This window comes from Heptranchias perlo, chromosome 25 (genome assembly GCF_035084215.1).
Source record: "Heptranchias perlo isolate sHepPer1 chromosome 25, sHepPer1.hap1, whole genome shotgun sequence".
NCBI lineage: Eukaryota > Metazoa > Chordata > Chondrichthyes > Hexanchiformes > Hexanchidae > Heptranchias > Heptranchias perlo.
Genome location: NC_090349.1, coordinates 37,555,304 through 37,582,576, shown reverse-complemented (window position 1 = coordinate 37,582,576; position 27,273 = coordinate 37,555,304). Strand labels below are relative to the sequence as shown.

The 27,273-nt window shown below is 45.9% G+C and overlaps 1 protein-coding gene across 1 annotated transcript in view; it reads left to right on the top strand.

Annotated features, from left to right (window-relative positions):
* sgsm1a (small G protein signaling modulator 1a) overlaps positions 1-19,922 on the top strand; it is a 104,139-nt gene extending 84,217 nt beyond the window's left edge. The window contains exons 18-25 of the mRNA XM_068006063.1: positions 962-1,033; positions 9,744-10,646; positions 11,641-11,765; positions 12,338-12,420; positions 13,289-13,398; positions 17,525-17,621; positions 18,834-19,001; positions 19,621-19,922. Of these exons, the coding sequence (XP_067862164.1) occupies positions 962-1,033; positions 9,744-10,646; positions 11,641-11,765; positions 12,338-12,420; positions 13,289-13,398; positions 17,525-17,621; positions 18,834-19,001; positions 19,621-19,709 (1,647 nt within the window). The 3' untranslated portion in view covers positions 19,710-19,922. The remainder of the gene's footprint in view (positions 1-961; positions 1,034-9,743; positions 10,647-11,640; positions 11,766-12,337; positions 12,421-13,288; positions 13,399-17,524; positions 17,622-18,833; positions 19,002-19,620) is intronic.
* Positions 19,923-27,273: the final 7,351 nt, after the last annotated feature.

The window sequence follows — 27,273 nt, the reverse complement described above, 5'->3', positions numbered from 1 at the left end:
TGCACAACATGACCCCACTTGGCATCTACATGCTCGCACTTCCAGTATCGGTTGCTGTATCGTATTCGGGAGCGACGGTCCCAGCTGATGCTCCCCCTCCCGAAACCAGAAGCTCTGTGGCTGACCGTAGCCCACCTGCTGCAGCCCATCAACTAAGTCAGAATCAAGGTCGAATGTGGGACCTTCCTGGTCTCTATGCCCCTTCACCTCTGAGTCGTCTGGATGGCTAAACTGGCCACTTAATGTTTGGCCTCTGGCTGCTTTTCATCTTCCAAGAAAAAGTTATTTGTTACAGAAACATTTCACAACTGGCAAAATTAAACCAATAATTATGTAACCTTTTCCGCACAAGATGTCACCTTTTTAGGTTTAAATTGAATAGAAGTGGAGAGAAAAACTAGGTGGCGCAGTGGGTTAGCACAATGTCTTTCCACCTCGGAGAGCTGGCTTAAAATTCAGTCCAGCCTGACAAGATGAAATCCTGCCCTCTCTCCATCTAGGTGGGATGACCCTAGATGGTCTCATTTAATTGCCAATGGCCCAGTTCCATACCCTAAAATACCTCCAAATGGTGGTTTCACTGTGGTGGCCAGTAGTTTGAGAAGTTGAAAGGTCACATTAGTATAGTAGGAGGTGCTGTTCAGAAGGGGTATTGAGTTGGATGGCAAGATCTGAAATGGTGGAAAGGTGCAGATGTTGTTACATGTCCTTTAATTTATCTTTCTTTTTCCCCTCCACCCGCCTACCTCCCCTTCCACAAACACCCACATACCCAGACATTCACGCCTTGCATAGGACAGAGGCTGCTGGAAACAATTTGAGATTACTTACCCAAAAAAAACCCAAAGTTGCTCAATGTTATTTCAATGGCAAGAAATCTGCAAAGACTCTAGTTTTAATGTTTAATTGCTCAATTTCTCTTCCCTTCACCTCTCTAAGTGACTCTACTCTCGTGTTCCAGTCTTCCCAGAGTTGCGGCTCAGACGGACAGAACCATTTGCGTCTGCAGAGTGACTCCAGCACGAGCACGCAGGTAAATCCCACCGTTTCTCTGGCCTTCCCGGTTTGTTCTCCAGCCAGTCCCCATGAAGCCTGTGTCCGTCCTTCCGTTGTCGTTCATGTTCTTCTTTGTTGCTGAGCTGAAGTAAACAGCGGTGAAAACCGGAGGAACAGACAAAGTAGCAATCTTGATGTGGATTAAATCGTGTCCCTTCTGGCTTTCGAGATGAGTAATCAATCATTTGTTTCGACAGTGACAAAACACCGCTCCTACGTGCGATGGTTTGAACGGTCCGGCCATGCCTGGTGTTTCTACAGCATGACTACTTGTATTTGTACATCATCTTTAATATAGAAAATGTCTCAGAAAATGTAGGGGGAGAAAGATTTTTTTTTTAAAAAAAGAAAATATAAAAAGGGAGCAAATGCTGAGCCATGGTGGAAGAGTGAGGAGAGGAAAAAAGAAAGACAGACGTTTCTGTAGCATTTGTAACAACCTGAGGTAACCAAAATTTGGTTGGCAAATGGGTTTGAAGAACGTTTTTTAAAGGTGGAGAGAGAAGTGCGGAGGAATTTAGGCGGGGGGGCCTCAGGGTGGCTGAGGGTGGAGGGGATGCACAACAGGCTAGAGTCAGAGGACCGAAGGATGCGGGACGGGATGTAAGGAGGATATTGTAGGGAGAGGCCGTGGAGCGATTTGAAGATAAAGACGAGAAATTTAAATTTAATACTTTGGGAGCCAAGAGACCAGAGTAGGTCAGCAAGGACGGGGGTGACGGGCGAGCAGGACTTGATGCAGGACAGGGTACGGATAACTGAGGTTTGAATAAGTTGGAATTTATGGAGGGAGGGAAGGCGGCAAGAGGGGACATTGGAGAAATTGAGTCTGAAGGTGACACGTGTAGATAAGGGTTTCAGTGATAAGTGTGGGGTGAAGTTTAAAGCAGGCTCCTCTGAAAATCTGTCCTAGGTGGCATAAGAAATCAGACCGCCAACACCACAGAGCAGCATAGATTCCTCCATCCTGAGTCAGGCTCAAGTTCCCAATCAGAGCCACGCTGCTATGGGGAACTTACCTCCCCTAAAGGGAGGGCAAGAATTGGGCGGGGAGTTCTTGACAAGCTGCTGCCGTTCATCTCCTTTTAGAGGGACAAGAGTATCGCGGGAGGGATCAGACAGGGGTCAGGTGCAGGAGATGCAATGGGCTGCCAGGGACCAGTAAAAGGAGAAAACTAGGAGTAGGAGGAAATAGTGGGGGAATGAGTGTAACACAACTTCAAAATAAATTCTGACTGTGACCATACATCATCCGGTGGTCCTTTGCTTGCTGGTAGGAAGAACTTTAACTGGAGAGCACTTGTGAAGCTTGTGAGCTGTTCTTTCACTGTAGTGAAGGATCTTTCCTCACTTACGACCTATCTGTCCTCTGTTGAACTAAGCTCAGACTGTTTTTTGTCACTTCAGCAGAGATGATGTGTAGTTGGTGATGTATCCATTAAAAAGTCACACACCAGAAGAGATGCAACTGCCTGATGCGGAGAGATTTCTCCATGCTTCACTTTTGTAATGCAGACGGTACCCGGGAATCACGGGGGGAGGTGGGAGCACAGCAGGGAAGAAATATCTCAATGTGGCCCAGGACTCTTTAACGATGAGCAAACCTCCCAATATTTCTCATTGCTCTGGCACAGTCACCTAACGGGCTGACTCTTCCTTGGGTTTGAAACCCTATCCACAGCGGACTCATGGTGTTGGTTTTTGGGGCAGCAGAACAGAACTACACAAAAAAAAAGTTCTGTAATTTAAACCATACTGTGGTCCCACCTATGTGGAGGACAGTTGTGCTTAGAAGGCAGAGAAAGGGGATAAAACTGTACGATAATTAAGTGGTAAAAAGCTGGAACTTTAGCAAGAGGGTCTCATGCAGTGGCTTATCTGTGAGTGTGACTTTTGCTTCTTGCTGGTTGTTGCATTGCTGTTGGCTTATTAACACAGTGGTGTATGTTAGTTACTGTAACCTGCTACGTACTTGCCAAACTGGTCCGGTTCACAGTAGCAAGCACTTCTCCCAGTTAAACTGCTTTCAGATTGTTTTTAGCCATAACCGGAACTATCAACATTGAGAGAACTGTTAGGAGTGAGATTTTTGATCAAAAGATTGATTCCGAGCCCATTTAAACAAATGGAACTGCGTTAAATAATAAAAAAGGCCATATATTTAAACCAAAGTGAGCAACTATCAGTCCAAGGGAGTCTCATAGCATCAGAGGACTGAATAATGAGGTAGGACCAGAATACAAAGGTAAATCCAGTGCACGACTACAAGGTGAACAGTGATAATTGGACAAGGGAGTACAAACACAAACTAGTGAAAGGCCAATTTAGGACTGATGTTACACATAGAGAGGATTAACTCATGGAATGGACTTGCATTTATGTAGCGCCTTTAACGTAATTAAAACGTCCCAAGGCACCTCACAGGTGCATAATCAGACAAAAATTGACACCGAACCAAAGAAGGAGATATTCGGACAGGTGACCAAATGCTTGGTCAAAGTGGTAGGTTTTAAGCAGAGTGTTTAAAGGAGGAGAGAGAGGTGAAGAAGCAAAGTAGTTTGAGGGAGAATTCCAGAGCTTAGGGCCTAGATGGCTCCAGGTAGGAGGCAGATACCCTGGGGTCATTGGATACTGTGGTGGTTGGGGGGGAATTGGGGGGCCCACTGGAAGATTTTCCAAATAGACGAGCTGAGTTGGGCTGAGTATCCTTCCTTCTCCATGTCGGTGGGTTGACGGGTTTCATGAACAATGCCAGCACCTCCTGACGGTGTTTAAAGGCCTTTCATGCTGAGGGGATTGAGATGGAAACCTTCCAGCAGTAGATATTCCAGTTCTTACTGTCTTGTGCTGTTTGGAATTCACTGTAGAATCGTCACAATACAGATTGGCATACTTAGGGAAAACATTTTTTTATGGCTAGGTTTCACTCAGTTACAAGTTATCATGTTAGATAAAAGTGGACGAGGGCTTCTTAATGTGTCTCGGTGGATAAATGTACCAAATGGGTCATACAGACAAGCTTCAATCCATGGTCTGTGCTGACTCAACTGGGGCAGCGTACAGGCATCAGCACCCATGAGTTCCTGATCCTGACGGGCCATCCAGTGACCAGCCTGACCCCCCCCCCCACCTCCTTTGCTGGAAAGTCTTTGTGTGTGGACGATGGTCGAGGAAAAAGTTGGGCTTGGGTGTGATACCTCCATGGTTGCTAATCTTCGCTGGCCTGGAGGCCCCATTGAGAAGTGGCCTCTTGTGTTGAGGTACTGGAGCAGGTCACCATCGGGAGTGAAAGGCAGAATAGTGGACGGGCGAAACGGACCAAAGGGAAAAGAGATTCTCCCAACTAAGTACGTTTGGCAAGTAAGGAGCAAATTACAGCTTTGGTATTCTGTACTGTGCTGCTGTGCTGTGTGACTTTACGAGAGGCTTTCAAACCCGCAGTCTGGTTTTGTTTCTGAATATACTGTTTTGGTTTCAAGTATACATGAACTGTGTGAGCTCTGACTGTTTAAACTATCCTTTCATGTCTTAGATCCCAGCTTTCCTGCCTCACTCGATTTTTCAGGTAAATACGTGGACACTGATAAGCTGCCATTGTGAGGTCCATGTGTGTATCTTAGTTAAGTGTGAGACCACAAATAAAAGGAAATGAAGGGCGCTCATTACTAGATTCAACCAGCGATTGGATTTTCGATCAAATTTTTAAAGCAGCTGGAAGTCAAACTACCATATTTCTTTTTTTTTTAAATTAGTCTTGGGGAATCCAACCACAGGCATTGGTGATACAGAGACAACCAAAGCAATAGACTGCAGAATCGACTTGTAGAGGTGAAGAATGTGTGGCCTTCCCACTAAAGACTAATAAGCTCTTGTCACTAAAAATGCTGGCTCATGTGCAATATATTTACTGAGCACACAGAGGCCATTCTGGGTATTGGGGCCAAAAAAAGCCGTATGTGGTCGGATTTGAATTTGTTCTGCCCTCCGCTTGTGAATTATTTTCCTGCTCGATTTTGATGGGACGGAAGGAGTGAAAGGAAAGTGATCAGGCCCCGAGGTGGGGAAGCAACGGATGGCTGACTTCCCGTAATGCATGACTTACGATTGACCAACCAAGAAGCATGGACGGTCTCCATGGAGATCCCGCCTGAACTATCGCGTCCCACCAATTGGTGTGACCTGGGCTCGTTTTTCTTTTCCCGTGGATTCATTCACAATTTCATGGAGTCTATAACAAAATTGCACACCAATGCCTTAGACCTTCTTCAAATTTCAGTGTGAAGAACTGTAAATTTGGAAATGTGATCTCTTGTTCCCCAATGGTGATGTGACTCCGGCAGTGCGCACACAGGGGCAAAGCACTGGTGACCCTTAATCACAGAGTTAGGACACACTTCAAGTGGTTGTGCCTGGGATTCACTTATGTGATGAACAGAGTAGAGTTTGGGTTGTTAAAAAGGTTAGTATTGTATGGAATAGACAAGGATCTAGAAATTGGTCCCGACCATTTTGGGCACGTGGCGGGGGTGGGGGGAGCATAGTTCGTGCCCACCGCCACACCTGTGCCTGAATGGTGAGGCCTGAGGCTCCCCTGATATTGGGCCTCTGGCCACATTTCAATGCTCCAGGCGAAGCGTGCAGAGGACTCCAATTTTGGCCTGCTGCTGCCCTCAGGTAAGTGTTGTCGGAGGTCGGGGCCGGGGTTTCCAGAATCGGACATCGGCGGAGGAGGCCTAGGGGTCAGGTGAGGACGCCGTGGGGCAGCCGATTGGAGGTCAGGAGCGGCAGCGATCAGGAGGGGGGTTAAATGTGGGGTCGGGAGGAGCGGGAGTGCTTACATTCAGGTAAGTTACTAACCTCCTTTGTTGCAGGCGATCCCTAGGGCTGGTTTCCCTGAGTGCAGCTGCCGCAGGACAAATCAATCTTGGAGAGGGGACCTCAAATATGCGTTAGTCCATTTATTTGCACCTATGCACGGGCCCAATGCCTGCTTTCGGCATGGGTAAAGGACACCTCTTGTTTGTCCTGACCTAGTATGGTGGGGGGCTGCGTTTCTGGCCGGAAATGTGCAGATGCTTCCTCCCCGCCATATTGGGGCCTTGGTAGTCCGAGTCGCACCCGAAAAACAGGCCGATTTTCTAGGCCAAGAACTTCTAGCTAAAGGACTTCATTCTGCCAGGACATGCTCAGATGTTTGTTGATAAATGTACCAAGTGATTCAGAGATAGAAAGTTCCAGGTTTGATCCCTGGTCTATGCTGAGTTAACTAGCTTCCATCAGCCAGGATGTCAATAGAGGCACAACAATTGCCCTCACTGCCTCTAGGTTTGGTGGGGGGAGTGTTCCCAATATTCCCATTACTCGTTGCTATTCAGTGAGACCCTTTGGAAAGTGCATGTTGGATGACAGAACTTGGACTTGGTTGAATAGCCTTCTGACACTTGGGCCTGGGTTTTAACCTCCCCTTCACCCAGCGAGAATGGTGCGTGGGAAAGGGTTAAAATTAGGCCGAGTCCACTTACCGGCCCTGAGGTCGCTTCCTTCCCGTCGAAGAAGAGGCCGATGTAAGTTTTTAAAAAATTACTTTTCTCAGAACTCCCAGTGGGCCAGGAGGAGCAGGAGTGCTCCTGCACCACCCCCCCCCAGACCCCGCAAGGAGAGTCCCTGGGCCTCCCCCCGATTTGGGGTGGAATCCCTCCCGATCCACGATCGCCTCCAGAACCTTCCACCCACTGACTGCCGGGGAACCGTAACTACCGGTCCCTGGCTGCGGCCTCCTGCCGTCAAATTCCAGCTCCCGCCCGCCAGACAAGTAGGGTCCGCTTGTCGGGCTGGACTCTGGGAACATTAATGTAAATGAGGTCCCGCCGTTAAAGATCCACGTCCTCGGACTCTCCGGCTGCGCCGCCCACAATCGGGGCTCGCTCGCGCCATTCCAACCCTCCTTTTTTAAAATTGAGGCCTTGCTGTCCAGGCTCACATATAAAGAATGGTCACTTGGGTGGGGTACAGGGAAGGGAAGGATGGGGGGACTGGAACTGAATCCCAAAATGAATCTGCATTTTCAGCAGAGGAGGAGAGAAAACTGATGGGTGGGGGGGCCTGGGGAGGAGGAGTCAAATCAAAAAATGTACGGGGCAAAAGTTATATTTATGTTCAAATTCTGTTAACCATCTCAGGCAGGCAAAATGTTCTGTTCCAATGGCAACGATGGATGATTTAAATGCATTGAATTGAGCCATCTCAGTTCATAATTAAATGTAACTATTTACATTCGGTAAATTGTTAATAAAAGCCAGCAATATTTGTGTTCACTTAAGATACTGGTTTAGAGGGCTGTTTACATGATGTCATCAGATATAGTCACAGATGTTACCGTGTTTGACGATTTCATTGTCCAGGATTAGACACTCAATTTCATCTTATGCGTTGGCTTAAATCACAATAGCTCTCCATGTGTCATGGTGCTTGTCGGGCTCTCTGCAAATACCATGGTGTTGACACCAGGGGAAAATACATTGTTAATTAAGTCCCTGTGACGGCAGTATCAGAGCCTGTGAAATGATCCAAATTCTGACCGGCTGAGACTGGTGAGTCCACCGTGCTTCTCCACCCCTTTCTGGATACTTTGAGCAACCTGTTTTCCCTTCTGTTGAAACCTCAGGAGATAAGAAAGAGTGGAAGAAGAAAAGGCTACTCGCCCCATCAAGCCTGGTCACCCCGTTAAACTCCAGAGGAAAAGTTCAGCGCGAATACTTCCTGATTCCACCCCCCCACCCCCCCACAGCTCAATGGCAGAATTCAGAATGGCCTCCCATCCTCGCTTCTTCTCTAGTCAACCTTAGCCTGTTTCCCTCCGCAGACATTTTTAACCCCTGCCGTAGAAGAACGTTACATCCTGTCAAGTATTTGATGGCCTTAGTCTATGCTTTACAACCTCTAATCCTGTTCGCAATTAGATATTTATTCAGTTCCTTTCCAGCGTATGTTGACGTATCAGGGAATTGACCAATGCTGCACCTCAAGTTAAGAAAAAATACTTTGACACTGATATGTAGCCAAGTCATGTTAAAAGCTTAAACATGGCTGATTGGTGACTTGACCCAGGATTTGATGATGTCTCCTGGGTAAATCATTAGTTTCACTTCAGCCGGCAAATTTTAACTGGTGTGTGGGGATAAAATGGGAAAATTGGGAATGAGGAATAAAGGTTCTGGGAGAATACTGAACAAAATAGCAATGTAAAGAAAAACTTTGGGTCTATGCTGAACTCATTGATCTCAGACAAGATGGTGTCTGGGGCAATAACATTGGCTTCAAAGCCCCTGGACTAGAAAGGGGAATAAACTTGCCAAGCTTTTTGTTCTTGATTGCTCTCCAGTTCTTCCTCCTGGAAAGTACATGTGTGTGGATGTTGGGTGAAGGGAGGATCAGGCTTGGCTTTGATGCCCTGGGTCTCTGCCGATACATGGGGTTATTTTAACCCAACCCACCCGGTGGAAAACTAACGGGATCAGATCGGCCGCCCGTTTTACCCCCCGCCCGATTATACTCACCGTGGCTCAGTGGGTAGCACTCTCGCTTCTGAGGTAGAAGGTTGTGGGGTCAAGTCCCACTCCAGATTTAACCGCATAATCTGGGCTGACACTCCAGTACAATACTAAGGGTGTCCCGCGCTGTCAGAGGTGCCGTTTATCGGATGAGACGTTAAACTGAGGCCCTGCCGGCCCTCTCAGATGGAAGTAAAAGATCCCATGGCACTATTTTTGAAGAAAAGCAGGGGAATTCTCCCCGGTGTCCTGGCCAATATTTATCCCTCAACCAACACCTAAAAACAGATTATCTGGTCATTATCACACGGCTGTTTGTGGGATCTTGCTGTGTGCAAATTGGCTGCCACGTTTCCTACATTACAACAGTGACTACACTTCAAAAGTACTTAATTGGCTGTAAAGCGAATTGGGACGACCTTAGTTTGTGATTAGCGCTGTATAAAAGCAAGTTATTTTCACTAACTTCAGTGGAAAGTAAAATCGGGTGGAGTGTAAAATGGGCAGCTGACCCATACCAATCAGATGCCCCCTGGGCTCATTATGTTAAAATTAGCCCCAGAGTGTCTAGGCTCACTTGAGTGAGGTACTGGAGGCCAAGTGGTGCCTGTGGATAAATAACTCAGCAGAGAGTCAGCACCCTCCGTAGAGAAAGTGATTAGAAACAAAATTAAATAGATTTTTTTTTGAAAAATGATATGACCCTTTTTCTTCCTTCACTTCCCTGCCCGGTGCAGAATACATACAAGAAAAGTTTGCTTAGATAGTAAAAGCTTAAACGTCAAAAAACAAACTGGATACAGGGAAGAACAGAAAAAACAAGAATAGTCTGCAGAACTAGCCATGGTAGAGTCATTAGCATTGGGGAGACGATATGAGTGAGATTTAGGATCGAAAAGAGCAAGAGTGCTCACAAACCCATTTAAACACAAGGGGCTGTGTTTATTTTTTTTTAAAGTGAGATGCATGAAAATAGGTCACATTTTTAAACCAGGAAAGAGGAGACTCCATGGTTGACTGAGTCTCATTGTGAATGGATGAGACGCTCTAGTTCTGCTAGTGCTAGCCATGACCGCTGAAAATTGTAACGCTGCCCTTCTTGCGGTGTAAAGTTTATTGGCTCTTTTGTGCTCTCAGGTGTTTGAGTCTGTGGAAGAGGTCGAGGGCGAACAAATGGAGAAAGAAGTGAGGACTGACGGTGATAAACAGGCAGCGCCCATTCCAAACGGAACTGTGCCTAATGGCATCTGCTCCCCGGACTCTGGACATCCATCCTCTCGCAATTTCTCTACAACGTCTGGCTACTCCGAGCGCAGCTTCAGCACAGAGGAGGTGACACAGTGCAGCCACCACCCACTGGCACAAAGACGGGAAAGTGGGATAAATAAAACACAGCAAAGCTCAGAGGAAGTACTTCCCCCACAAGAGGAGTTGCAGAAAGAAGTACCTCCCCTGGAGGGGCTACTGGAAGTAGTTCCTGTGCCGATTAGATCAGAAGAAGTAGTTCCTTTGCCAATTAGATCAGAAGAAGTAGTTCCTTTGCCGATTAGATCAGAAGAAGTAGTTCCTTTGCCAGTTAGATCAGAAGAAGTAGTTCCTTTGCCAGTTAGATCAGAAGAAGTAGTTCCTTTGCCGGATGGATCCAAAGATGTAGTTCCTGTACCAGATATAGCGGAAGAAGTAGTTCCTTTGCCGGATAGATCCAAAGAAGTAGTTGCTGTGCCGGATGGATCAGAAGAAGTAGTTCCTGTTCGGGAGGGGTTACAAGAAGCAGTTCCTGTACTGGATAGATCAGAGGGTGTGTTACCTGTGGCGGAATCTTCGGAGCAGGTACCACTGGACAGTGAGGGTTCAAAAGGTGACCTTCCTATGTTTAAAACCGAAGAGAATGTGACTGGGCAAAGCATGGTGGGACGCCAAGAAGCAGTTCCTGTTGGACAGGAAATGGAAGGCTTTTGTCAGCAGCTTGAAACGCTGAGTGTGGCTGAGAGCAACGTGAGTGCAGCTTCCCCGGTCTCCTCCACTGGAGTGACGTACGCTGTGAGTACTGTCGGTCAGACAACACCAGATCGCTGCAGTAGTAAGAGAGCCAGCGAGAGCTCTGTTATCATTTCCCTCCTTAAGCCCAATCCCAGAGGTTAGATGCAAAGCAAATAGTTCTGTCTAATTTTGTTTTTTTTTACCTTGACCAAATGTCCTGCCATTTTTGTTCTTTTTTTAAAAAAAACTTCTTGTGCTCATCAAAGTGAGGGATGCTGGTGGAGGAGAACGAAATGTTTTCTATTCCAAGTGCCCAGTGTCCACATTGAGCATACGAAAGTGACGGGCAGTAACAGGTCAGCTTGTCAAGCCTGCCCCGCACTTATGGTGGCTGGAGCATCGTGTCTAGACACCTGGATGTTTACAATTTTAGTCCAAAAACTGGACTGTCCGATCCAAAACCAGGCAGCTACATCATTAAATAAATTTAAAACAGAAATAGACAGTTTCCTAGAAGTAAAGGGAATTAGGGGTTACGGGGAGCGGGCAGGAAATTGGACATGAATTTAGATTTGAGGTTAGGATCAGATCAGCCATGATCTTATTGAATGGCGGAGCAGGCTCGAGGGGCCGAATGGCCTACTCCTGCTCCTATTTCTTATGTTCTTAGATGCAAACTTTCGGCCCCTAACACTCTGACAATTCACTAAGAGGTTTGTACAACGCCCACAGAGACCTATCTGCCGATATTTCCATGTTCCTAAGCTTTCGCTCTACCTCCTTTCCCCCCACATGACCCAGTAAGAACCTTCCCCGTGATCTGCAAGTCTTCTTGCAGTGATCTGTGGGTGTGGCGTCACGTCTCACCACTGGATGGCGCACGGCTGGATGGCGCAGTGCATTGATACACCGTTGGGTCGTGCTGCCACATTGGCACTTGGCACCATTTCTGCCCGTAGTGGGGCTGGGAGCTGGCGTCTGTTTACTTTTCTGTTTAAATGCCGCAGTCGGTGAACCACGATGTGCTTTTTTTTCCCCCCTTTTTTTCTTTCAGCAAGAACTGCTGGATATGTACACGATCAATCTGCACCGGATAGAAAAGGACGTTCAGCGCTGTGACCGCAACTACTGGTACTTCACGCCCGCCAACCTGGAGAAACTGCGCAACGTCATGTGCAGGTAGATATTGTCTATCGTGGTTTTTTAAAAAGCCTTCGACACAGCGCCACGGGGTAAAGTTACATCCCGTGGGATTGGTGGTCAAATTTTTTAAGGTGGATTAGAATTAGAGTAGCCAACCCTTCAGGAAATGGAAAATTAATCTCCAGGACACTCCTGCGAGCAAACCTTGGAGAAAAATTGTGGTTTTGGTTGGGGGGGTGGGGGGTGTGTTAAATAAATTGTGTGGGTTTTTGTTTTCATTTTCTTTGAACACTTTCATTTATTAGTTATAAAAATATTGGGAGGAGGGGGTTGGGAAAGATGGGGGGGTGGGAAATGCGGTCTGGTTGACAGTCAAGAATCATCCAGCCAGGTAACGAAGAGTCTGTTCACTTTCCAGTTGATGTGGGAAAGCAGGACGCCACGAAGAAAGATGTGTTTGCCCATTACTCTTTGGCCCCTGCTGGACACGTTTTGGTTGCTGATGGAGGGTCTATACCCGGAATCCATCCTTTTCCCCTTTTTTCTTTCTCTCTGTGTTGATGGGCTGCGATGGCTGTTTATTTATAGATTGTTCGTTTCTTTTGCAGTTACATCTGGCAGCATTTGGAGATTGGTTACGTGCAGGGAATGTGTGACCTCCTGGCTCCCTTGCTCGTTGTTCTGGATGATGGCAAGTTATTTATCTATGATTTAATAAATTTACTGGCGGCCTTGAGGCTGATCGAAATAACAGACAATTATTTTAAATCAATTTTAATTGTCGTTGATAATTCTAAATTGGATTTCTGAAGTAATGTTGAAAGAATTTTGATGCCGTTCTATGATTCCAGTGTAACTCATCTACGTCTGCACATTGTGCTGGCATTTGGCAGTGAGTGACACAGCTCTGCTCTTAAACACTTAGGAACAAAGGAACAGGAGTAGGCCATCCAGCCCCTCGAGCCTGTTCCGCCATTCAATCATGGTTGATCTGTACCTTAGCTCCATTTACCCACCTTGGTTCCATATCCCTTAATACACTCACCTAACAAGAATCTATCTATCTCAGTTTTGAACATTTCAATTGACCTCAACAGCTTTTTGGGGGAGAGAGTTCCAGATTTCCACTACCCTTTGTGTGAAGAAGTGCTTCCTGACGTCACTCCTGAAAGGCCTAGCTCTAATTTGAAGGTTATGCCCCCTTATTCTGGACTCCCCCTCCAGCTGAACCGAATGCCCCTACATTTTTAGATTGTACAGGAAAAGTCTATCTCCCTGGGCCGAGTGGCTTTGTTTTTAAGCACGACTGACATACAAACCTTAATATTACAGTAATAAAAGTGCTCAAGTATTAGGAATGATTTAATTATCGTAAGAGTAACCTGATATGATGTGATTTTGACCTGAAAGTACACATGGTTGAAAGTGGGGAGGCTGTTCTTTGAGAAGTGGATTTTTTTTCCCCTAGGCTTTACTTTGGAAAATCTACAGGTGAACATTGCAGTCCTTCTGCTCTTTCCCCCCCCCCCCTCACCTTTTATCTTCCTGCTCTTGTACAGAGGCACTAGCGTTCAGCTGCTTCTCCCAGCTGATGAAGAGGATGAACCAGAATTTTCCGCACGGAGGGGCCATGGACACTCACTTTGCCAACATGCGCTCCCTCATCCAGGTACGCATCACTCCTGGCTGTTTTACCCTTTGGAATGCCGTAACACCTTGCGTTCATTCACACAGTTATGTGAGGCGGAGAAATAATATTAAACTTGTATAGAACCTTGGTCAGACCACACTTGGAGTACCGTGATCAGTTCTGGTCTCCATATTACAAAAAGGTTACAGAAGCACTGGAGAAGGTGCAAAAAAGATTTACAAGGCTGATACCAGAACTGAGAGGTTATACCTATCATGAAAGACTGAACAGGCTGGGGGTCTTTTCTCTAGAAAAGAGAAGGCTGAGAGCTAATAGAGGTCTTTAAAATTATGAAGGGGTTTGATAGGGTAGACATGGAGAAAATGTTTCCGCTTGTGGGGGAATCCAAAACTATGGGTCATAAATATAAGATAGTCACTAATAAATCTAATAAGGAATTCAGGAGAAACTTCTTTACCCAGTGAGTGGTTAGAATGTGGAACTCGCTACCACAAGGAGTAGTTGAGGCGAATAGCAAAGATGCATTTAAGGGGAAGCTAGATAAACACATGAGGGAGAAAAGAAGGTTATGCTGATAGAGTTAGATCAAGTAGGATGGGATGAGGCTCGTGTAGAGCATAAGCACTGGCATGGACCAGTTGGGCCGAATGGCCTGTTTCTGTGCTGTAAGTTCTGTGTCATTCTACGTAAAAGCCAGTTGGTCTCGGGAGATGGTCCTTCCCTGGATCAAAAACTACTGAGGAATCTTGTTGATATCAATGGCACTTAAATTGACTTTCTGGGATGTTGCGACTTGCACTTTGGATACTGTTCGGCAGCTTGGCTCAGTGGTGGCACTCTCAGCAAAGAGTCAGAAGATGATGGGTTCGAGCCCCACTCCAGGACTTGAGGATATAATCTAGGGTGACACTTTAGTGCAATAGTGAGTCAGTGCTGCATTGTCAGAGGTGCCATCTTTCAAATGAGACATGAAATTGAGGCCTGTCTGCTGTTTTAGGTAGTTGTTAAAGATTCCTTGGCACTATTTAAAAAAAGAGCGGAGAATTATCCCAGTGTTCTGGAGAACATTCATCCCTCAACCAACACCACACAAAAACAAATTAATTGATTGTGTAACTTGTTGCTGTTCATGGGACCTTACTGTGCACAAATCATATTTGCCTACATAACAATAGTGACTGTGGATTTTGCCTTTTGAGGAACGTGTAGGGCAGATTGTGACTTTGAGATCATGAGAGTCATAAAGCTCAGGGGAAACGCACATACGTTGCTTTTGGTGATTTTTGTAAGGTTTTTGACCTAGTGCCTCACACATCACTGCTGAGGAAGATGGAAACTATGGGCGTACATGGCCATATTGTGAATTTTAGCTCCCAAGATTCATGTGAGAGTACATGATAGACTCATTGAAACTTACTTCTCTCATAAGAAGATTAAGGTTGTCCATTGTTGTCCATCCTATTTGACGTCTTCATTTATAATGTGTTGCTTTAGGCATTTCTGAATGGTATTTTGCTGTTGGCTAACACACCTTGGTATCTAGTGCCTTCTACTCATCAATGGGATATGATGGTGAGTGCCCCAAAGTGCAGTATTATGGCTTTGTGAGGCTCATGAGGGCATGTTAAGGCATGGATTGGACAATATAAGATGTATGTGTCCCAGTTGTTCATTCATATCTATATCTGGAGGCCTTGGTAGATGCCAACTGTAACCTGAACATGGTCCTTCAGGACCATGCTGAGAAGGGTGAAGGGCACTTGGGTCTTTTTCAACTCTAACAGAGTCCCCATGTGGCATATAAGACCTGTGCCCAGTTCTCCTGCATTGGTGGGGATTTCTTTACCTCGTGAGCAAGATCCAGGACCGATTGGTGGCAAAAGGGAAAAATGCTTTTCGGGAGGGAGTCTCTGGCCTATTCCAATCTGTCTCTGGGCACCGTAAAGGGAGAGAAGGTCTCACTCTGAGCAAGTCTGTTTGCCAAAGGTGCTCACGTGAGGACTGGATTAAGCAGTTGGTGATGAGCAAACCAGGTACAAGGCATTGGGCCTGGGCATTTAGCATGTCGCAAGCTGTCCTGTGTAGCTCCTTCCACCAAGCAGAAGGTGACTGTCTGTCATGTAGATGATGAGGAAGCTATGAGCCTTGGGACAAAAGCTTCTTTAAGGTGTTATTTGAAGATTGGGTATTAGAACATGCACTCATATCCAGGGTTCAGTGGCTACCATGCTTCAGAGGCAAGCAGTATTTTAACCACTTGTGGGCTGATTGTATATTTATTGCTTTTAAGTATTGTACTCTCAGTTTTAGCCTGTGCACATTGATCCAACAGCATGGATTTTCTTTCAGAAGAGGAGAACGTGGTGAGCATCCCATGTGATTTCTAGTGGTTAACATCACAGGAGGTAATTGTTAATCCTAGGCACATCATCCCAATCACGGCAAGCATATGGGCTCAAATTACAGTTTGTATGAGACTCGGTACTTTAAGAGTGGGAGAGAGGAAGAGATAAATCAAGAAGTAATGATTAGGTGCTGCAAAGTTTGGATTGGAGGAGGAAGGGAGACTGAGGAAAGTTCCACAATATTGAGTTTCTGACAAAGGAGTAGCAGAGAACATGAGAACATAAGAAATATGAGCAGGAGTAGACCATACAGCCCCTCGAGCCTGCTCCGCCATTCATTCAGAACACGACTGATCTTCAACCTCAACTCCAGTTTCCTGCCCGATCCCCATATCCCTTGATTCCCCTAGAGTCCAAAAGTCTATCCATCTCAGCTTTGAATATATTCAATGACTCAGCATCCACAGGAGTAGAGAATTCCAAAAATTCACAACCTTCTGAGTGAAGAAATTCCTCCTCATCTCAGTCTTGATTGACCGCCCACTTATCCTGAGACTATGCCCTCTAGTCCTAGACTCTCCAACCAGGGGAAACAATCCCTCAGCATCTACCCTGTCAAGCCCCCTCAGAATCTTATATGTTTCAATGAGATCACCTCTCATTCTTCTAAACTCCAGAGTGTATAGGCCCATTCTACTCAACCTCTCCTCACAGGACAATCCTCTCATCCCAGGAATCAATCCAGTGAACCTTCGTTGCACCGCTTCCGAGGCAAGTATATCCTTCCTCAGATAAGGAGATCAAAACTGTACGCAGTACTGCAGGTGAGGTCTCACTAAAGCTCTGTACAATTGTAGTAAGACTTCCTTACTCTTGTACTCCAACCTCTTTGGATTAAGGCCAACATGCCATTTGCTTTCCTAATTGCTTGCTGTACCTGCATGCTAACTATTTGTGTTTCTTGTACGAGGATACCCAAGTCTTTCTAAACACCAACATTTAATAGTTTCTCACCATTTAAAAAATATTCTGTTTTTCTATTCTTCCTACCAGAGTGAATGACCTCACATTTCCCCACATTATACTCCATCTGCTACCTTCTTGCCCACTCACTTAACCTGTCTATATCCCTTTGCAGACACGTTGTGTCCTCCTCACAGCTTACTTTCCCACCTAGCTTTGTATCATCAGCAAACTTGGATGCATTACACTTGGTCCCTTCATCTAAGTCATTAATATAGATTGTAAATAGCTGAGGCCCCAGCACCGATCCTTGCGGCACCCCACTAGTTACAGCCTGCCAACCTGAAAATGAGCCGTTTATCCCCACTCTCTGTTTTCTGTCCATTAACCAATCCTCTATCCATGCTAATATATTACCCCCAACCCCATGAGCCCTAATCTTGTGTAACAACCTTTTATGTGGCACCTGATCGAATGTCTTTTGAAAATCCAAATATACTACATCCACTGGTTCCCCTTTATCCACCCTGCTAGTTACATCCTCAAAAAACTCTAATAGATTTGTCAAACATGAGACTGGGATCAGGGGCTTTAAGTGAGGTGCGTGCAGAAGAAACAGTGTTATACTTGGAGCTTAGAAGGAATGGGAGAAAGTTCATAGGATCAATAACCAGAGCAGTATTGGTAAAATGGAGAGAGCAGTCAGAAAGATCATGACGAAGAGTGAGAGGCTGGAGACTAGAGGGCTGAGAGGAATCACCTGTCAGAGAACGAGCTTTTTCTTGCACAAAGGCTGGCACCTCCGAATGTGATATCCGTTTGCGTCTATGTTCCAGATCCTGGATTCAGAACTGTTTGAGTTAATGCACCAGAATGGGGACTATACCCACTTCTACTTCTGCTACCGCTGGTTTCTGCTGGACTTCAAGCGGGGTAAGTGGTTGTCACTGGGCTGTACTTTATTCCCATCTTATTCTCCCCTTTTTTCCTGCCGCACCCCTTTTCAGGCCACTTGCTACCTTGACCCACTATCTACTACAAGGTGCAGATAACCTGTGCCTCAGGCTTCTCAACAGTAGCTGTCAATGCCACTTCATAGTAGAGCACCAGGAGGCATTGTGACGAGCAGAATAACTATCTCCTTGCCCAAAGATAGAACATCTGTTCATGCAGCATCCCACCGAGCACCACCAGCCCCAGTGAACCAAAGCGGGGGCGGGTTTGAGTGACTGAGCAGCCCTGGCACTCAAACCCATGATCCAGTGGTTGTGAGACGTGCCTTCTACCAACTGGCCTAAATCCGGCATGTAATAAATGGATATTTCCCTCCTGCTCCATACCTGAGTACAGGTTTATCACCACCCTGCCGCTGAAGAGGAGACGGTTGGCATCACTACTTCTATTCCTCTTGGCCTGCCTGAGCTGTCTCTTTTTCTCATCCATGGGTAGACGCCTCCTTTTGGGGTTTTGAGGACTACGGGTTCTTCCAAAGCCACAGAAATGTCCGATCAGCCAGCGATCAACTGACGGTTGTGTCCTTGTCTTGTGTATTCTGTCCCCCATTCCATATTGAATCGAGCCTCCGCAAGACCATTACAGGCTCAGCTGTGCCTCCTGGTGAAGCTCCACTCAGTGAAGCCTTGTGTCGAATGCAACGCAACGTAAACTTAAACTATCGGTGCAAAACGTGCAATGATAAGAGTCCTGGGAATGAGCGAGAGTGGGAGAAGCTGTGCGCTTGTGTGAGCGTGTATGTGAGCGTGTGTGTGTGTGTGAGTGTGAGCGTGTGCGTGTGAGCGTGCGCGTGTGTGTGTGTCTGTGCGTGTGTGTGTGCCTGCCAGCACCCACTGTTGTAGATCAGTTCAACAAGACAACCACACGGTGGTATCAATAATTTTAATGATCAAGTACAACTAGCTACACACAGTAACAAGGCAGTAAGTACGAAAGATTGATATTACCCCAAACCTTTGGAGACAGGCAATCTTGTTCTTGTCCTTGCCTTTGCCCTGCCCCAGCATTTTTCATTTTACCTTCAGGAGACGAAGGAGCAAAACAGCACAATTACCCTTTATCTCCCCCCGCTCCGTATCTTTTCCACTACGGTCGAGTTTCTATGGCTTGTGTCCTCTTTCCCCTCTGCAGAGTTGGTCTATGGTGACGTGTTTTCGGTCTGGGAGACCATTTGGGCAGCAAAGTACGCCTCGTCCACTCACTTCGTGCTCTTCATTGCGCTGTCATTGGTGGAGCTTTACCGAGACATCATTCTGGAAAATAACATGGACTTCACGGACATCATCAAATTCTTTAATGGTGAGTGAGAGAAGGTGCATTTATAGAGCTAGAGTCCTTTGGGGACACCAGGGGAGGCACACCAAGTGGTCCCTCATGGCTACATCTGTGAGCGGAAGGTGATAATAAACTGCTTCCAATCCCCGCCACTGGAGGAGGGAAAGAGGAAAAGGAGTGACAACAAACCCCACCCCCCCCCCCCGTCTACACTATTGGGGGATGGAGGGGGTAAAGTCATAGGAACTGGAGGCCATTCAGTCCCTCGACCCTGTTCCGCCATTCAATTATATCATGGCTGATCTGTATCTTAACTCCATTTACCCAGGTCCTAACTGCTCATCCTTGCTGGTCTGCATGACTGGGAGGAAGGTTGGCGGGAGATCTGTATCGTTAGAGGGGTGATTTCATCCCCTTCATCCAGTTGGGGGATTCAGACACAGGTTGCTGAATTGAAAGGATCTGGTTATAACTCATTGAAACATCCGATACCTCCCTCTCCCCCTTACAGCCCACGGCAGAGAGAAGACGTCAATCTCCTCTAATTGGACTAGGCCCCCTTGAGGTGAAAGGTTGACCTCACGAGAGCCCCCCATGACCCCTGAACCCTGCTAACCACCCACTTCCTATTTTTGCCTTCTAGAGATGGCAGAGCGCCACGACATCAAGCAGGTGCTGAAGCTGGCGCGAGACCTCGTTCACAAAGTACAGAAGCTGATCGAAAACAAATGAGGAGGAGGAAGATGATGAGGGCATCTAGGCAGCACGTCAGCAGAGGATTGTGGGTGAAGTCTAGGGCACTCCAGCTGTCTGGTCTATACATCTTTATTTATAGTGTTACGTCTGTGCAAGGACCGCTGGTTTAGCCACTGTGCATTTTGTTGCGGTGAGACATGTTAAAGAGTCTGGTTCCCTTTTCTCGCAAGGCCGCAGCTTAAAAACTCTTGAAGTTCTCCGTTTAAATTGCTGCGTCTGCAGAACCTCATAGTTGCTGATTCTATGGGACTTTTTTTTTTGGTACGGTCTCTCTTTGTTTTATTGATGTATATCCAGTATTACTAAGGGTTCAAGATACCAGGGGTCACCAATTTAACAATGAGGATGTTACGATTGTAAGAAGCAAAGTCGGGGCAGAAATTTTCCACCCAAAGGACTATAGAGTTGTGGAGTAAGTTACCAGGATAGGACATCGAAGCAGGCGGAATAAATGGGTGAAATGGAGGAAATTCCTCAGAACGAAGGGATTTGGGCTACTGGTGAGTAGGCAGGTAGATGGGGATTGAGATCTATCATAAGGGAACTGAGCTTGTTGGGCTGAATGACCCTTTCCTGCTCCCAATGGTTTCTGTGCAAGTTACCATTAACTCCCCCTTATCTTCCCATCATGTTTTTAGGGATTATTTTCAGTCGAATGTCAAGTTTCTTAAATGGCAGCCAGTATAAGCCATCCGATGACGAGCTTGGTCAGTGTGTGGCGAACAGCAGCAATACTCATTAACCACCACTTGGGGCAGCAGTTGTCAAGATGCAGAAAGTTCATAGCAGTCAAAGTACAAACATTGGGACCAGTTCTCATCAGCCTGTCTGGCAACTGTTGTTCAGAGTGAAATTGCAGCCTCCAGTCCTGTTTCTTGCAGGGTCCCTTGATTCCAGCTTTAACCATCTGCCCCTATTCCTCTGGGCTGTGCAGCCATCCATTTCTGCAGAGCACCTCGCTCCATCCTGCAGTCAGACCTCGATTCTCACACAGGCTGCCTTAATTTGGATTTGATTTGGATTACAGTGTCAGCCGTGGCTCATCTCTGATTCCGAAGGTTGCCCCACTCCAGAAACTCGAGCAGATAATCCAGGCTGACAACTCCAGTGCAGTACTGAGGGAACGCTGCACTTTCGGAGGTGCCGTCTTTCAGATGATACGTTAAACCGAGGCCCCATCTGCCCTCTCAGGTGTGGACGTAAAAGATCCCATGGCACTATTTCGAAGAAGAGCAGGGGAGTTCTCCCCAGTGTCTTGGCCAATATTTATCCCTCAACGAACATCACTATAGCAGATTATCTGGCCATATATCTTATGGCGGCTTGTGGGATCTTGCTGTGCGCAAATTGGCTGCCACGTTTCCCTACATTACAACAGGTACTTCATTGGCTGAAAAGCACTTTGAGACATCCCGAGGTCATGAAATGTGCTATATAAATGCAAATTCTTTCTTTTCCTCTGATTTTTATTCATGTACAATTGGTTCTATTGTCACCACAGGCACTCTCCTCCACTTGTGGCTCCCTTGAGGGTCTCCGTCTCCTCCAGTCCCAACCTTCATTTAAAGACAGCCTCCTCTCTTTGTTTCTCTTGCAGCCATTGCCAGGCGGATATATGAAATGGGCTTTCAGCAAAAGCAGTGGATGCTGTGCCAATTAAACTCTTTCAGGAAAAGAGCCGGGCACATTGGGAACAGGATTGGATGGTTACAGGGATAGGTGTATAAACCGAGATGGAATAGTTCACAGGAATTGCCGGGGAGGGACATACAGTCCTCAGTGGATGGCTAGAGGTCATACCTATAAAATCCAGAGGCAAAGAGTCAAGTTAGATGCCTCATCATCCTCTGGCACAGACTGCCAAGACATGGGGTGAGTATGGAGTCACGACAGTCCTTTAAAAGGGAACTTGACATTGCCAGTTAGAGGGGGTAACTTTCAAAAACGAATTGGATATATACTTCATAGCTGATCACGACTAGAAGATCCCACTTCAGACTCAGCTACACAGACAGAATTACGATATAAAGTACCTCTTCTCCTTCAAAGAATCTGAAATTTAATTAATTCTAGATCGAAGGTTACTGGGGCCCCGAAGCAATTAACCTCTGTGCAGACATCACTTTTGATTTTTCCATGTATTTGTGACCGACATGAACTTTCATGTGCGCAGCAGATACTTGGAATCGCAGAATCAGTTGATACTTCTGTGAAATGGCAGGACTATCGGTGCAAAATTAGACACAAGAATCGATGACAGGAACAATGATTTAATATCAATCTCTGAGTCAACCAAATTATCCATTTCTTGGAAATGGAGCCAGTATGTTATTGACCCTCTGTATTTCTCTGCTAACTCTGCTGTTTACTCACGATGGCTCACCAAGTTTATCCAGTAAATAACTGAGCTGTCAGAGGTGCCGGGTTCAATCCCAGGCCTGTACTGAGTTCATTAATCCCAAATAATTTTACAAAAAGGGCGAGAAGTGATCAAGCACGCCCAAAAGGTGCCACCTCTCCCATTGTTGACTGACCCATGCTTCCCTAACCCTGCCATCTCCTGGGAGAGGCAAAAACATCTGCGGACAATTCAGGAAAAACTACAACTCCTTAAGGCAATCAAGCAAGCTCCAGAAAATCTTGGTTACCCTTGGTCTCAACTTTTTCTTTGTTCGTTCATGCGATGTGGGCGTCGCTGGTGAGGCCAGCATTTATTGCCCATCCCTAATTGCCCTTGAGAAGGTGGTGGTGAGCCGTCTTCTTGAACCGCTGCAGTCCGTGTGGTGACGGTTCTCCCACAGTGCTGTTAGGAAGGGAGTTCCAGGATTTTGACCCAGCGACGATGAAGGAACGGCGATATATTTCCAAGTCGAGATGGTGTGTGACTTGGAGGGGAACACGCAGGTGGTGTTGTTCCCATGTGCCTGCTGCTCTTGTCCTTCTAGGTGGTAGAGGTCATGGGTTTGGGAGGTGCTGTCGAAGAAGCCTTGGCGGGTTGCTGCAGTACATCCTGTGGATGGTACACACTGCAGCCACTGTGCGCCGGTGGTGAAGAGAGTTAATGTTTAGGGTGGTGGATGGGGTGCCAATCAAACGGGCTGCTTTATCTTGGATGGTGTCGAGCTTCTTGAGTGTTGTTGGAGCTGCACTCATCCAAGCAACATACTCCCCCCTCTAACTGGCAATGTCAAGTTCCCTTTTAAAGGACTGCAGTGACTCCATACTCACCCCATGTCTTGGCAGCTTGTTCCAGAGGGCGATGAGGCATCTAGCCTGACTCTTTGCCTATGGATTTTATTGGTATGAACTCTGGTCCTACCATTCGTATCTTTTTTCACATAATCTGTCTAACTGGATTGTATCCAGTCCCTTCATAATTTCAGAAGCTTCAGTCATTATCCCTTGTAAGCCAGCATTTCTCCAAAGTAAATAACCCTGACTCTTGGAGCTATCATCATAACTAAGAGCTCTAAGATTTGATATGATTCTGGTCGCCCCCCTCATCACCTGTTCCAGAAGCTCAATATTCTTTACCGTGTGCAGGAACCAAAACTGGACACAATCCATTCGAAATGAAAATCGGGAGAAATTTATAACGAGCGGCTGAATCGATATTGCCCCAAGTGTCAAAATCACCCACCAAGAGCCACCTTTAGCCCAAGTTTGGTTTGTACTTAACGGTCCTAGCAATGCAACCTAAACCCCTATTTACTTTTTCTATAGCCACCTCCCATTGTTTGGTCACCTACTAGTCACAGGTTTCTTTCTTGATCAGTTATCCTTAATGGGTACCCTGCATGATGTAAACACTGCACTGCACCATCTGCCACACACTGGCCCATTCACCTAATCTAGGTAAATTGGCCTGCAATCTATTGATTGGGTCTGAATTACAAACCTGCGCAGACATTTTTGTATCATCCATAAATTTAAGAATGGTTTCATGTAAGCCCTCCTCCAGGTCATTGATAAACGACATAGATTCCCAATACAGAGCCTTGCAGGATTCTGTCCATATCAGTGCCCTAATCAGATCCACTCCCACTAATAATAACCCTCTGCTTATGTGATTCCAACCAGCTGCCTATCCAGCATCATATCCTATAAACCCATGAGATCTATTTTTTCTATCTATGCGGTACTTCATCGAACCATTTTGGAAGCCAAATAGTGGGAGCCAGTATGAGTGCTGCAAATGGCCTCAAGTGGGGAAAGAATATCAGCCCAAGTTCCCATTCCGGGCTGTTATCTTGCAAGCCCCTCTTACAAGTGCATACATGGATTTTGGGTGAGGACAAGATGGGGCCTGGCAATAGCATTCTGCAGTTGAATAGTCTGGTGATGTTAACACATGAATGATGGCCACTGGGGCGAGGTAGCGGAGGGCGGCTGGGGCTTGTGGAACTGTATCCAAACAAGGAATCGACACCTTCCGGATTGTGGGGGGGGGTAAATTGCAATTGCTGTTAACATGTAGGTATATAGCAGTAGCGCAGCCGAAATCCAATCTGTACTCTTGATTCCATGGACCCTGTCTGCCCATCGTCCCAAGGAGCTGGGAGAAGGGGGAAAGCAACAATGGCTGAAATGGTGTGTGTGAAATTTATGGGCTGCACAGTGCAAGAGATTGGACTTTCCAATCAAAACTAAGAAGGCCGAGCAAGTTAGCAAAGGGAATGCTGACCATTTAACGGTGTCAGTAGCATCATCTTTACCAGAGTCTGCGGTTTGTTTCATGCCCAGTTTGAGTTTAACCTGCGGTGTCACAAAGGCAGTTGTCAAGATTTTAAAAAAAAAATACCTTTAAGAAAAGAAAGGAAAAATCACGATGATTAAGAACGTGCGAAAGGTTTATTGTAAGAGGCTTTGGTTCCCTATTGTTAGCGGTATTTGGGTTCAATTGCAGCCCAAGTGACCCTCAGCAGACATCCTGCTCCGTGCTCCACTGGACCACCATTGGCGGCCTGTCCAACTATGGGATGTTGGCGGATCTGCGATTCAGTGTGCTGGCTCCCGCTCCTTTTCCTGCTCGCCAACAAAGATGGTATGGCTATGCTCTCGGCAGGCGAGGCTAATCGGCCTTCTGCCTAGCAGGTGGAGAAGCCCCATTTAAAACAGAACTACTGCTCCAATAGTTTGCCCCTCCTCCCCAGTTCCTGTGGGGATGTACCTGCCTCCACTTAGCAACTGCCGGGGTATGATTGAGATCAGGAGCTGACGACATATGGGTTATGTGTGCAGATTATGTCTGCCTCTCTTTATTCTGTGGTGTAACATGTTGTGGCATTCCTAGGAGCAGCCCTCGGAGGGGAAAAAAAAACATTGGAATTGTGGCCCTGGACTGTGGATTACTTCCTCCTATATCAAAGGGGCATTTGAATGTTCCTTCTCCTCCTCTGAAATCATACTTTCCATCCCATCCATATTTCCCTTTACTGTACGACTCTCAATAAAAGGAGTGTACGTATTGTTCCTCCTGATGATGCTCAGTTATCAACCTTACACGAGATGTTATCACTGCGCTAGGCACATATTTCTCTTTCTGTTCCATTGTGAAACATGGTTCCTGGTTTGAAACATTATCTGGAAATTTTAACCTAATCCGCCCGTCGGGAAATTGACGAGATTGGTTGGGACCCTGGTTTTACATCCGGCCTGATTTTACTCTCCATTGAAGTCAGTGGAGAGTAATATTGGGCAGGATGTAAAACCAGCATTCCACCTGATCCCATGGGTTTCCCGCCTGGCGAGTTAGGTTAAAATTGCCCCCAAGTGTTCTCATTTATAAACCAGCCGTAACTCCTTCCTTTTGCTGCAAAGCCTGAAGTCCTAGAAAGGTATATATCGATGTATTATGACGTGTTCAGCTGTGTATTTATCCTGTTTTCCCCAAAGAATAACGTTCTATGATTCCTCGAGGGTGTTGTGTAATGTCTTGTGTGTCCCTCCCACAGTATGAGCTTCAGAGCCATTTTACAGTTTCATTCCTGTAATGTACCAGGGGAAGTGTGAGGACCAGGTGGAAAGTCAAATCCGTGCATAACATCAGCTTTTAAAACCATGTGAACTCAACGCCAGGAAGTTTAAAGGGACTTTAATTAACAGGAATAGGTACAATGGCCATTAACAAAAAAAGTTGAACGAGCTTAAAATGAAAAACTATTTTGGCTTGCAAGACACAAAATCCCTTTTCTATATAATGAAAATTTTGTATTCATATTTTACAAATTTGGCTTATTATTTCTCCACTGCTCCCCTTTAAAATTACTCTTTTTTTTTTCTCCCCGCCCCTTCTTGATAAAAGTGCAGCTTTGTTTGCACCATGTTTAAAACTGTGAATATTATCATTTAAAATATTTTTCTGTGCAAACTGAGGAGATTTAATGTGTTTCGGTTTCATCTTGTACTTTGTGTAATTTGTCAATTATTTCTTTAAAAAAAAGTTCATATTTCATCAAACACTAAGAAGGTTTAATGGATATCTGTATTTATTCCTGTAAACACAGTGAACCCCAACTCAGGGCCTAGGTAGTTGTGACCTCAATGTACATTCAACATGATGGGACCTAGTGGTCACAACAGCAACAAAGTTCAGGAACACATTTATAATGTTGTAGAAGAGTTGAAAAAAATTTAGCCTAAATGGCTCAGCATACGTTTGATTCTCCTGATTTCCCCCTGCCCCCCACTATCCAACCTTGTCACTTCGAGGAATCTCAATCCCTCCCTGTTTTGAAATCACTCAGACTCTGAGAGTGTCCTCGAGTTCCCGGTCGACGGGTATATTCTGCAGATGACGAGGACCAGCACAAGTCCCTGGCACGTTAACCCCCTTAACCTCTTCAGGAATTTCTCATTTTCCAAGCAAGAGAAAAGTCAAAACCCACTTCTCTTTTAGCACAATACAAGACGGTGGAGAAACCCGACACAAAGTCCAACCAAGTAACTTTAAATGGCGCTGCTGGCAGGATTGAACAGGATAATGCAATTTTCTGAGGATTACACATTTGGATTTGTCCACTGCTCTCTTTACTAGCAGCTAGGAATTTGCACTCCTAAAGTTACTGGTAAGGAACTCCTTGCTTTCAAGTGAGAAATTCCTGATCTCCTCCTTGGCAAGGCTTGAATGAACTATGATTTTATATGAAGAAAAAAGCAACACAATCCTAGCACACACACCTGTAATGGGAGAGCCAGATATGTACCCGGGTCCTCTCAACATACAGAAGTGGTGGCCTCCTCCAGCCTAAGTGCCCGTGTGTCTGACTTGCGTATTCAAACCGGTTGTAAATTTTGAATGTGTCTGTGTCACTGCCTGGTGTGAAATGTTGTTCTGTAAATGGAGATTATTTGCTTTTAAATGTTGTAAACACTATCTATTGTAAATGTTTAAACTCAGAAAAGCTGTCTTTATGCAGATGAGAATATATATATATATAATATATATATATATATATATATATATAGTAGAGGTGAACTGTGCTTTCTCTAAGAAGACAAAAGAAAAGCCACTTAGTGCTTTATAATGTGGGTCACAATT